The 13,802-nt window shown below is 34.4% G+C and overlaps 1 protein-coding gene across 1 annotated transcript; it reads left to right on the top strand.

The window, feature by feature from the left end:
- Positions 1–214: 214 nt before the first annotated feature.
- LOC114171936 (protein Iojap, chloroplastic-like) lies at positions 215–6,637 on the top strand. Its single transcript, XM_028056708.1, has 7 exons — positions 215–401; positions 578–707; positions 1,464–1,706; positions 2,971–3,097; positions 5,117–5,255; positions 5,335–5,423; positions 6,127–6,637. The coding sequence occupies exons 3-7, from the start codon at positions 1,464–1,466 to the stop codon at positions 6,246–6,248; spliced, it is 720 nt and encodes a 239-aa protein (XP_027912509.1). The 5' UTR covers positions 215–401; positions 578–707; the 3' UTR covers positions 6,249–6,637.
- Positions 6,638–13,802: the final 7,165 nt, after the last annotated feature.

A 13,802-nucleotide genomic window follows, 5' to 3' on the forward strand; every position in this document is an offset into this window, starting at 1 on the left:
AAATAACTTCAACGAGAGCTTTGTTACCTTTTAATATTATTTCTTTTTTATGTTTATTGAGTTTTTAAATGATTGAAGTTGTAATATGCTAGAGTTGCTCATGCCTAATCAATTTGAAAGTCTTGGAGCCAAGCATCAGTAATTTGCATATAAATGTTTTCAAGAGAAAAGAATGTACTTTACTTTTGAGTGAAATGAAAAGAACAGTCTTTTGATAACATGATAATATGATCTGTCTTAGTTGCCTACTTTGTGAAAGAGCTATGGTGTAAGCATTTTAATTATTGAGAAATTTTTTAGCACAATACGATGTGAGCCATATTATGAAACTCTAATTTCTGTGTGCAGATTTATGATTTACTAAAAGAGAATCACGTGGTTTGTCTTGTATGCAGCTTTAAGTATCCATGCTTATATGTCTTTTAGCTTTAAAGTTATTGTATTCTTTGTTATTTCTCTCTGATAATGCTTGAATGGTATGTTGCTAGCCTTTATGTCAACATACTCTGTTTTGTGGAAATAAAATTTGAAATGAAATGTTTCTCCTCCCTTTGTTTACCTTTATATCAAACAATAGCCCCATCTTACCTTGTGTCTAGGCCTAACCCCAAGTTTCAATCCGGGGATTATTCTGCAAGTGGTTCTTACTTCAATTAAGGATTGCGGCTTAAATTGATTGTTTTGGGTCTTCTCAGCCAAAACTGGAGGTAATTCATCCTTAGTCTTTCTTAAACTTATGGTTCTAAGCAAATATCAAAGAACACTTAGATTATACACTTAGATTACACATGTTTATTGCATTTATTATTGATTTAAAGATTAAAATTTGTTTTTACTACAATAGATATTATTTAATGTAGTTCTAATTTTATATTTTTTGTTTGTTATTCATATTTTTTAAGAGATAGTTTTGGTTACGTGGAAATATTAGCATTAAATGGGACATCTTATTTAAAATTTATGAGGGTTAAAATTAACAATTCTTTAAAGGAATTGAAAACCTAATGAAGTTAAATTTAGAACCATAGAAAGGTATATTATTCGTAAAGAAATAGGAAAGGAAGTCACCCGTAACATTAATGTAATTGAATATATGATATTTTTCACTTTTCATAATATGAATATGTACCAACTTTTACTTTTAACATTTTGTGTCATTAGGTTTTTTATTTTATAATTGAGATTGAGAGAAATCACTTAGTTGTTAAAAACTTCTGTTTTGACCTTTTGTTCATACTTGATACATTAGATAGTATCTGGATTTTAGTAATATACTATAGCTAGGGTCACTTGGTTAAGTTTATGATATGAAGTTTGTCTTAATCAGTTTGACTGATTGTTAATTGATTCTGAGTGATTAATCATGTTTTGGACATCTTTGTAATTAAAAAAGAATTAAGGTAATTGTATATGTAGTTTCATGGTAGACACATGTTGAACTGTGACTATTGGCTTATTCATAGATGCTACCATCATCCACTGTTCTGTCTCTCGCCGGTGCTGGCACCGTACTGACAGTGATTTTTTCCGGCGAATTGGGTCATCTCAAAGCCAAGTGTTCTCCCAGACCCAGAAAGGTTTTCAGCCGTTGGTGCATAAAGGAGCTTTATTTACAGCAACACTCCATCAATGGTTTCAAGTCCAAGAAGCAAAACTCACTTTCAAGCTTCGCATTCGGTAAAAAAGCCGAAGACAGCTTTTTCTCGGTAAAATATAATCTTGTTCCTTGCAATTTTCGGTTTTTTTTTTTAAATTGTTGGTTAATTTAATATAGCTGCATAATATCATTTTAAAGTCCAGTTACAGTTTGGATAACATTTAGCACTTCATAAATCTTCTGGGTTGAGTTTGAATTTTGGGTTCCAAGGGAGAAAAGACTTAGATACAATACAAGTATCCTTTTGTTTATATTTGGAGTTTTACCTTATTAACATATATTGATTACCAACCTTTATTATGACAATTATTGATTTGAAACTCCAATTCTGGTTGGAAAACATTATAACTACCTAAGGAACAACAAAGTTTTGTCTTCCAGAAGGTGACGAATTGAAAATTTGAAAGCTTACTTTTATAAAATGTTGACTTAGGCATGTGTTCCGGTCTGGAATTAGGGACCGAACCAGAACTGGGAATCAACTCTGCCATCAAAGACCCCCCTCTTTCACCCGTCCCTCATATATATATATAGGGTCTTTCAGTCTTCAAACGGCTATCTTACTGCCAGATCTTTAGCTAACCAACCTACCCACTTCTCCACTATTCTCTCCTGAAATCTCGCATGGGGGGTGGTTATTCCTAAAATCCAGGGATATTTGTTTGTCACCTCGGCTACCTCGGCCCAAATGCTAGTCACCTCGGTGACCTCGGTCCAAATGTTCGTCACCTCGGCCACCTCGGCCCAAATGCTCGTCACCTCGGCCCAAATGCTCGTCACCTCGGCCTGTGACTGAAATTCGTTGTTTTATGATAAATATTGATCGAGTCAGAATCCAAATGAGCATGTTGAGGTCGGCCATTCCCTGGACGGTACATCATGCAATTGCTTGCTTTGAAGTTTTCAATTATACAAATTTAATTCACCTATTTCACCCTGATTTTGGTGAAAAAAAAAGAGTATTAGTTTTCATGTCCTTTATCATCATGACAACAAGTGAACCTTGTCATCTTCGCCACATTTCTTTTTCCAATCCCCTTGTTATTCATCGCTATATATTCTAGTCTTGAAAACAGTGTACCTTATGAACTCACTTGGATGTTAACTGCTAATATTGAGAATATAGGTCAATTGTCTTTTATAGGACTCTTTCACATTTTATTTGTTTGTATGCTGCATGGATTTATAACATCAAATTTCAACTGACACCCTTTCTAAGGAAATTTAGATACTTTTGTAAACTTTGTCATGTTAATTGCAGTTGATGATCATCATTAAGGGGACGTAAGTAACAAAACTTGTGTACTTTGCAGGATGTAAATGAAGACACAGATGACATGTATGAAGATTTAATTAATAATTATGGAAAAGTGGTATTTAGTAGAAAAGACAAAAAGCCTGCTAGCGCAGAGATTGATGATGATGCTGAAAGCCTGTCATGTAAGCTGAAAAGAAGTCTTGTCAAAGAATTTATTTCCACCTTGTTTACATTCATGTACAATCTGTCTTTCAACCTTTTGGATTATATCAGGTTTCTTTAAGAAGATTCATCTGTCAGACTATCTGAAGGATGATAAATTACATAAGAATCTTGTAAAGCAATTTAGGAATAACAATATTAAAAAGTAGGGAGTTCATTTCTATAGTTTTTAGGTAGGTATATTACTTAGAGATTTAAAAATATATATACAATTTTTGGAGGTTACGCAGCGATAGGAACTTGGTTATTGTGGTGTACTTAAGTCACACATTGAGTAACATGGAATCTTTGGTGGAGTATTTAAGTGCTTTGTTCTTGCCCGCTTAATGGCTAACTTTTGAGGTTGAATTTCCAAGTGTTTTAGTACTTATGAATTGGTATCAAAGCCAGTTGTTGGTGTGTCATAAAGAACTATGGATGTTCGATTATGTATTGAAGTGAATGGTTCTCTCTCCTTAATAGCCTAGACTTTTAGGGTGTGTTCCCCAAGTACACAGATACACATGCAACTATGAAACATAAATTCTGGGAGAATAAAGTTGAAATAAATTAATGCAGAAGAAAATAAGGAATATTCTTGCTGCCATGGGGCTGTAAAAGGAAGTGAATACCCATAAATACCCTGATCTGCCTTCACCTTTGTTGGGTGATTGGAGCCTCATTTAAATAAATAACCTAAGCTCCAATGTTTTTACTGGACTCAGCTTGTTTGATATTTTGAATTTGTTTAGTTTATCTATTTGTTGGTGAAATTTTTTTATTGATATCGTTGTTTAACTGATAAATGTAATTGTTTTCATGTGTGGTTGTAAACAAAATCATGGTACTTACCATGCCTCCATGGCCACTCTCCACCATATACCTGTTGTGCTTGAATTTGGCCAGGCTTTCAGTTCTGTGTCATTCTGACTTAATTGATGAGTAAGTAGATTCTGTTTGTAAGAATATTACTACATATGTGTGAACATAGTTAATCTCCATGTTAATTGTTATAACATTAAACATATACAAATAAATTTTAGTGGTACAGTTATAATTTTATTAAGTACTTGAGTCAATCTTCTTTGTGTGTTTCGAAGTAGAAAATCCTCTGCTAACACCTAATTTGTACATATGTTTTCTCACATTAGTTTTTACTTTTCTGTTTAATGTTCTGTACCATGGAATCTTTCTGTAAGATCATGTTATTTTCCCCTGAATACTAATACAAGTGTGTTCATGATAGGACTAGGAAGGTATATGTTAGGAGGAAAGTTGTTAAAAAATAGGTGGTTATAGGTTGTTGTCTGGTAGTTTGGAGGGGGAGAGACTTTCAATGGAAGTTTATATATAGGGATAGGTAGCCTTGTCTTAGGAGGAAGGTTTTTGTAAAGGGGAGTGAACAGGATTATTGCTATCCTGTGTGAGGAGGGAACAATGTCCCTGGAAGCTTTGTACGTGTTACTTTGTTGGTTACAATCGAATAATCATAGGCTATTCAGTATCTTCGAGTGTGATATCTTTTTCTGTGTGAGAGTGCCGATAAACTGGTTTCACTTATCTAGAAACCTAACGGTTCAACTGTTGGAAAAACTAGTTCAGTTACTTTCTTCTTATACAAAACTATTTAAGAGAGGGAGAAATATAATGAGCCTCAAATACTGTCTAATTACTAAGTGTCATATTTGTAGTTGCTATGGAACTGGCTTCGGTTGCAAGCAAGGTTAAGGCAGCAGATATAAAGGTCTTGTTTGTGAAGTCACTTGTTTACTTTGTTGGTTACAATGGAATAATCATAGCCTATTCAGTCTCTTGGAGTGTGTAATTATTAATATCCTTTTGTGTGTGCGAGTGCTGATAAATTGGTTTCACTTCTCTCGAAACCTAATGGTTCAACTGTTCGAAAAACTAGTTCAGTTACTTTCTGCTTATACAAAACTATTAGAGGGAGAAATATAATGAGCCTCAATAGTGTCTAATGCTAAGTGTCATATTTGTAGTTGCTATGGAATTGGCTTCGATTGCAAGCGAGGTTAAGGCAGCAGATATAAAGGTCTTGTTTGTGAAGCCACTTGTTTACTGGACCCGATTTTTTATCATAGCTACAGCATTTTCCCGTCCGCAGATTGATGCTATCGGGTAAGGGCTTTGTCACTGATATCTTTGTACTGAGAAGGCAATGTTTGAGGATTTCATTTTTGTTGATATTGCGTTTTAGGTCCAGGATGAGAGATCAAGCTGAGAAAAAATATGGAAAAATTCCAACAGGAGATACAAAGCCCAACTCATGGACCCTGTTGGACTTCGGTAAGTGATTTTAAATTATAATATAGCATAACCTGCTAATAGAAATCTTGTTTTCACTTAAGAACAAAGCTTTACATGCCAATGCCATCGTACTCCAACCTCCCTTCTAATAGGTACCATGTAGTGCTGCCACTCAAATTGATGCCATCTTACTAAAGAACGTGTTTCTTAAGTTTTATATCTTACATTTCTAGCCAGTTTCTTTTATGATGAAAGAAGAAAACTTTTAGAAAGGGAGGAACTTCATTTTCTTGAAGGATAAAATATCCACCTGAAAATTAACGAAGAACAGAGCCTGCTGCAGAAAGCAAGAGTACATCAATACAGTAAAGCCCTTTAATTGTCTCCATTTACCCGAAGAAATCCCTTGAAGTTGGCCATTGCACTCCAACAAGATGTATAAAGCATACACATGCAAAGACAAAACTTGTTAAATACTTTGTACTCCAACATGATGCAACAACATAACTCAGAAGATTCTACCCTCTTTGATCCCACCAGAGCCGTTTTAGCCAATCAACAAAAAATTGTGTCCGAATCCAAAAAGCCTATATAATTCCACAGATCAAGAGTGCACTTGGCCGATGCGTGTAGTTAATTAATGGAAACGGTTGCTTCACTAGTTCTGGATTAGGCTTGGTTTAGTAATCTTGTTAAGTACTGTGTGATCCTGGTGGGTCTAATGATTGTTTATTGGTTACAGGTGATGTTGTTGTACACATCTTCCTTCCCTCACAGAGAACTTTCTACAATTTGGAAGAGTTTTATGGTAATGCAACACCGGTAGAGCTTCCTTTTGAGAATCAACCACCATTTCGTAGTTGACAGCTCCTTTTATTTGCCAGTTGTTGTAAAAACTCAAGATGATCAAGACATTTATAATGACCAGCTTTGGTTTGTTTACGTGAGTATGATGTAGGCTTCCAATGTCCTTATTAGCAGGAGTGGAGAATCAGTCAATGGGGAAGCGAAAAGGCACAATTTCACTGCATTTAGAAGTCTTTTTTTTTCTGAATTTTTACATTAGTGGTAATTCTTCTAAAAAATCTTTACCAAATGGGAATAGAGACAAATTGTTGAAGTCTGTCTTGAAATTCGATATCTGTTAGTTTGAATTAGGTGGGTTTTGTAAAGAAATTTATTCTTTTTCTTCCATATTTAAAACAGGAGAAAGAGAACAAGAAAATGATGATTCAAAGGAAACTTTTGCTCTCTTCCTTTCCTATTTACTTTGGACTTAAAGATAAGTATTTTTCCGAATATTTTATAATGATTCCAAAATTAATTAAAATGAATTGATAAACTCAATTCCAACACTTGGTTGGTGCACGACAAATATAAATATAGCTACTTTCAAATAACAACTACAATATGAAATACTATATTTTATATTTTTTTTTAAGTTAACCAAATGACGTTGTAAATATTATACAAAACTATTGATATTAGGTACTATAGTTTTAATAATAAAGACATTTAATAATATATTTGTTATAAATTGATATAATATATGATTATATATATATATATATATATATATATATATATATATATATATATATATATATATATATATATATTATCATTTGAATAAAAGTTATTGAAAGTATAAGTTTTAATATAATATTTTAAAAACATTGAGCTTCCAAATGGTTATTGTTTAATCCATCCTATTGTTTTTTTATCCTATAATTTTGAAATATCAGTTATGAGTACCTAGTTTTTTTGTTTTTTCAGTTTAAGTTCTAGATAATATAGTTCGTAGATTTTCTGAATTACATAATTTGGAAAAAAAATGTTATATTTTTGTCTTTTAGGTAGTGCAATTTAGAATGAAAAAAGAGTTATATTTTTTTGTTTGCACTATATAATCTGAAATGTTAAATTATTATTTTAGATTATACATTAAAAAATATAATTTTTTTTCCTATTGAAAATCTGTCAAATACTTAACTCCTTTAGTACATTTCTGTTTCCAGCAGATTTTTAAACTTTTTTTCTTTGATCCATTGCACTGTTGTAGAGTAGATTTTACATTGTTTTTTACTTCCCCCACTGTTATATTGATCTTCAGAGGTTGTATGTGTTGGTATAACCGATTATTTATAAATGCATGTTTTTAAGCTTTTCCTATTGCAGTTATATAATCAATTACCAATCCGTTATATTAGGTTTGAGCAATTAATGAGGAGCGTGTATAATCGATTATACGGAGAAATAATCAATTATGTCTTAGATGTTGAGACATGTTTTTGATAACCAAATAGAATAATCAATCACCATCTAATATAATTGATTATATGCATGAATTTTGCACTTGCAAAATGGGTTTTAAGATCTCTATAAAAGGGTAAGTTGTATCTTTACTTAACTTTTACAAGCAATCTAAGAAGTAAACAAGCGTTTTTTTTCTGAGAACAACACACCTTTTCCAAGTGCTCTAAAGATTTGAAAGATCAAAGTGTTGTCTTGTGCTCTGAACAAGGTTTCCCAAGCACTTATGTTGTAGTATATTCTTTCCATTTGTATTTTCTGGATTGTTTCTCAGTTTGTTTTTGTGGTTTTATTGTTGTAATAGAGTTGATAAGGCTATACATTTGTGTGAGTGGTCAAAGAGTAGATAGAGGCCAAGATTCTCTTGAAGGGGAGTCAATAATGGATAGGTCAAGGCTGATACACAAATTGGTAGAGGTGTCAATTTGACTCAGCTCACAGGGCTTCCCTAACCCATGTGGGCTAGGGCTAAAAAATTTCACATTGAAAAAAAGTCCCCATCAAAGAAGTCCGCACAGTCAAAAACTCCACAAAAGTTTTGTGGGTCAGGGTCAACTCATGGGCTTTCATCTTCAACATGAAAAATATATTATTATCTGTGGGACAAGCCCGACAATCTGGACGGACCCAACGACTCGAACAAGCACGACGACCCGAACATGCCCAACAACTTGGACATGTTCGACGACCCCAACAAGCACGACGACCCAAACAGGCTCGACAACCCAAACAGGTCCACCGATCGAACAGGTCTGACGACCCAAACAAACACAACAACCAGAACGGGCCCGAGGATCTGGACGAGCCTGACTATTCGGCTGAGCCCGACTATCTGGATGAGCCAAACGACCCGGAGCAGCACGACGGTACAGACGGGCTAGAGGACCAATTCAGGCCCAACAATTCGGACGGGTCCAACGACCCAAACAAGCGTGACGACCCAGACAAGCCTGATAACCCGGACGGGTCCAACAATCCGAATGGGCTCAACGACCCGAACGAGCCTGACAACCAAAATGGGCTTGACGATCCAAACGTGACCGAGGTTCTGGAAGGGCCCAATTATCTGAACATGTCCAAGGATCCAGACAGGCCTGACTATCTGGTCGGACCAATGATCCGGATGGACCAAATGACGGACCAGCACAACGACACGGATGGGCCCGGAGACTCTAACGGGCCCGACAATTCAGACTGGCCTGGCAATTCAGACGGACACGACGATTCGGACTGGCCCAACAATTCGAATGGGCCAAACGACCCGAACAAGCGTGACGACCCAAATGGGCCCACCAACCCGGACATGTCCGATGAACCAGATGACCAAGATGAGTTCGATGACCAGAACGGGCTCGACGAGTCAGACGACCCTTACAATCAGGATGGGCTGAACGATCTGAACGAGCCTGTCTAAACCGTCGAATATGTCCAGATAGTCAGGTCCGTCTGAGTCGTCAGGCCCGTCCAGGTCGTTTGTGTCGTCAGGCCCGTCTGGATTGTTGGGCCTGATCGGATCGTCGGACCCGTCTGGGTCATCGGTCTCATTCGGGTCTTCGTGCTCGTTCAGGTCGTTGGGCAAGTTCGAGTCGTTGGGCTCGTTCGGATCGTTGTGCTTGTTTAGGTCGTTGGGTCTGTCGGACATGTCTGTTTCATTGTGTATGTCCAACTCGTCGAGCCATCCGGCTTGTCGGCACCATTCGGGTCGTTGGCGTCGTCTGGATCATCTAAATCATCATGTTTGTTTGGGTCGTTGGCCGGTCCGGATCATCAAGCTCATTTGTGTCGTCAAGCCTGTCTAGATCGTCGAGCTTATCGGGATGGTTAAGCTTGTTCGGGTCGTCAGGCCTGTCCGGGTCATCAAGCACGTCTAAGTCTTCAGGTTTGTCCATTTTGTTGGGTCGGTTCATGATTTTAGATGTGACCCAAACCAGAAAATGAAACATCAAGCTAAGAAAGAACAATTTGATCACATTGCTGCTAACTTTGAACTCAAGTTTGGGGAAACTGTGAGTATGGTTCAACGGCGTGAAAGAATTCTTAGGGAGCTTGCTTATTCTAAGTAAAGGCAGCAGTTTTTCCAGAATAATCAACAAAGGATGATTCCACAACAAGCAAGGCCAAGCATAGCACCCAGTTCAAGGCAATCACAATAGATGAGGCCACAAAATTTTGTGCCACAGCAGTAGTACAGAACTGACCCTACAATTGAAGTTGTGATTCAAGACTTGAAAACTCAAATAGGGCAGTTGGCTACCTCCTTGCAATTTCTTTGCTATTTTGATCCCCTTGCACCCCTTGCACCTTGAGGACAAGGTGTCATTTAAATGTGGGGGGAAAGGCTCTTAAATTTTTGAAATTCCTAGCTGCTAGTAATTAGTTTGATCTTTTAAGGAATTTGAGTCAAAAAAAATTCTCTGATTTTGTTCCAGTTTTACTGTTTCAGTTTGAATTGCTTTTTCATCAGTTTACTAGTTCTCTTTTTTCTGTTTTGATCATGTTAATAGTATATATTAGTAGTTTAATTCCGTGTTTTGAATTTTGAATGGACTAATCAGGTTTCCTAGCTCTATATTATTCCTTTGTGCTGAATTTTTTAGTTTCACTAACCGTTTAATCTGTTTTGATTTTTTTACTGTTTAAGCTTTCTTACATGTTTCCTTAGCTTTCCTAAGTTGTTTTGAGTTGTAGAAAAGTGTTTTCGAAAGTCTTTAGGTAGTTCTAACAGTTTTTAGCTATTAGAGTTGTTGTTTTCAGCTAGTTTTCTGGCTTTGAGCTATTTTTGCTCCCCTAGACAATTTCTCTCTGTTTTTCAAACTTCCTAACATCTTTCTTTTAATTTTTTTCAAGCTGTAGCAAGTTGGTTTAAGAGTTTTTAAAAATTTTAACAGTTTTTAGCTATTAGGAGTTGTTGTTTATATTTCTAGTCTTCTTTTTCTCGGTTTATGTCAGCTTTCATTTTGAGTCAGTTTTCTTTTCTGTTTTAAACCTTTTAACATCTTTCCTTTGTTGTTTTAAGTCTTAGGAAGTTGCTTTTAAAGTCTTTTAATGGGTTTAAAGATGTTTGAGTATTGGAGTTTCTGTTGAGTCATTTTAATCAGTTTTCATTTTTAAATTCTTCTCACAGTTCTCATTGTTTGTCATCTCATTGCCTGGCTGCTGAAAACAAATTTATGGATGACATTTATGTTTGGATCACGTGATGTACACGGAAATGGGGACGAGAAAATGCAGAGAAAGCTTGAAATCCGTCAATCTGAAATTTTAAGAAAAACATGGATAAAGCTACTTAAGTAAAAGTAAAATGTTAAAATTAATTTTTTTTCAAATATATCATACCATTATCCTCTTCATCTAAACAAAATCATTTTCATTATCTGAAATCAATTATTAGGCTACCAATAATCAATTCTCTCTCTGGCATAATCTAGTTCACATTATGAAAACCCAAAACTGATAGTAGAAGAGACATAAATGTAATTGGATAGTTGTCGGTGAAAGAGATGCATGAAATCAATTACGTTAAATCATTCCAAAAGTCTTCCTCTTTTTATTTGACTCAATTTGATCCCTAATTTTGAAAAATAGCAACAATTCAGCTATAATTGTTAACTGTGTCAGTGACGGATAAATGAATAGTGACTAGGCATGTTGATGTGTTGTTTTTAAGTGATGTGGCTTTAGTAGAAATAATGAGCTGGAAAAAATTATATTAGTTGAATAATATAATTAGGGATTGGACAGAATAGAAGGGGACGAAAATCTGATTGGGGGAAACGAAACGATTTAGGGTTCTTTGAGAAGATAAGAGAAGAGAAGAGAAGGGGGAGGAGGGCGTTCAAATCCAAGTACAATTGTGGTAGTCGTTGGTCTAAATTGCGCGTTCATTTAAATAGAAGGGGGGAGAAGGTGAGTTTCTCTCTATAATATGTTCATTTGTTTTGTTCGTTGTGTGTTGTGGTGTTTGTATTTTGGGGAAGCAGAATATTGGTCATGGGGCTTGTGTGTTTTGGGGGAACCACAGTAATGATTATGGGGTGAAGGTGTTTAAATATGGTTATGTTGACCCACCATATGGAAATGCTTTTGCGATGTGGTTCCCCATGTTTAAAGTCGTGTTGAAGTGTCTGTTTCAGTGTGGTTTGTATTTAATATATTTTTTTTGTCAGTATTTGATTAATATATAGGTGATGAATGCATATTTTTGCCCTCATTTAATGTTTAATTCTGGGTATTTAATTGAATTTGTGTACTTAAAGATTGATTTAATTGAGATTTCCTATAATTGGGTTTATTGAGCATGAGATACAAAAACATGTTAAAAATAGCTTTTTAGTTGCATAAATGTTCTTTGGATATTTTGAGTGTGTTAGTGCAGTGGCAGCTAAGTTAAGCTCATGGAGGTGTGGAAATAAATTGCTTAAAGTTTCATGACACCTTAAAGATAAATCCAAGAATAAGAAATTATCAAAAGCACAAAAATCCTAGCCAAGCATTCTATGAAGACGACAAGAAAAGCTTGAAAAAGTGAAGAAGTTTGGCTAAACCAAGAAGAGAGCAACAAAAAAATTGGACCTTGCGATTTTCTTTATCTTTATGATAGAAGATAATTTGGGAAAAATATATCTTCAGATATTTTATTTAATATTTTTAAATAATTATCTTATTTAACTATATCATAAAATATTAAAAGATAATAACTACCAAATCTTTTTAAATATGACAAGATCTTTTTGAATCTTTTTAGATCCACAACAAACAAATATATCTTAAAGATATTGGATTATTTAGAAGATAATTTGAGGAGATTGCAAAGGGTTGATTTGGAAAATTAATACAAATATTAATTGGTGATAATTTATCATATATCTTTGATTAATTAATTAATTTAATTATATTAGCTATTGATATTATCAACCAACTATATTTGTCAAATAATCTATATCTCTCCAAATATTTTTAAATATTTAGCTTTATCTTTATTTTAAAAGATATTTGAGAGATTTTAGCAACCGAAAAGCCCAGTCCAACTCCTATATAAAGAGAACAAGGGGGAAGCAAAAAGAACAAGCTTGGAACTTCGGAGTTCAGGAACCCTTAAGGGGGGCCTAATTTCGTTTCCTTTCTCTCTCTATTCTTCTTTTATTTTATTTTATGTTTCATGGAGTGCTAAACTTCTTGGGTTGATTCCATTGTAATTTCATTATGGATTCTAAGTTAGAATGAAATAATTTCTTTGTTCTTTTTATTATTGTTGAGGTTTTAATTCATCTATGTCTTTTATCATTGAATCACTTAAAAAGTAATGATTTTAAATCTATATACATGTTAATCATATGAGTTCAAGGATTTTTAAATTGAATTGAGACTTTACTTTGATTTTATTTAGAAACTTTCATGTGATTGAATGAGTTTTTACCAATATTTGAGACTTTACTTTGATTAAAGGTATTTACTTTAACGAAAATTAATTGAGACTTTAGTTTGATTAATTAAGCTTTTTATTTGGTGAGGAGATAAAAGAATAGACATGATTAGGCATAGTAAAATTTGATTGAGACTGTACTTTGGTTGAATTTACTGTGGATAATCTAAAAGTTCTCACTTTTAATTGAGACTGTACTTTGGTTAAAAGTGAGAACGCCAACAAAGTAATTGAGACTTTACATTGGTTAATTTGTAAATCTACAAAAATAATTAATTGAGCAATAATATTTAGATAACCGATGATGAATCTATTTTGAAAAAGCAATGGAATCAATCTATTTTCTTTACTATTGTTTCTATCTTATTTTATCTTTTTATCTTAATCCTCCCATATTTTTATTATTTTATTTGACTAACCGTTTTGTATATATTTTATAAGAACTAACTTGTTAAAAATCAATTCCGTGTTCGTTGGGAGATGACTTTGGATTACTTTACCCTTTCTATTTATTGACTACTATCTTAGCAATACTGACGTTGCTATAATTTAGTAGTATTAATTTAATCGCGTCAACGACAGCGTTATAAATAGGTTTATGTATCTATCTTTATACTTGTTTGCATCATGGATGGGGATTTTGAGGTGGTTTTTCACCACGGAGGTAAATTCTTAAGTGATGG

The sequence above is a fragment of the Vigna unguiculata genome, unplaced genomic scaffold (genome assembly GCF_004118075.2).
Source record: "Vigna unguiculata cultivar IT97K-499-35 unplaced genomic scaffold, ASM411807v1 contig_425, whole genome shotgun sequence".
Lineage (NCBI taxonomy): Eukaryota > Viridiplantae > Streptophyta > Magnoliopsida > Fabales > Fabaceae > Vigna > Vigna unguiculata.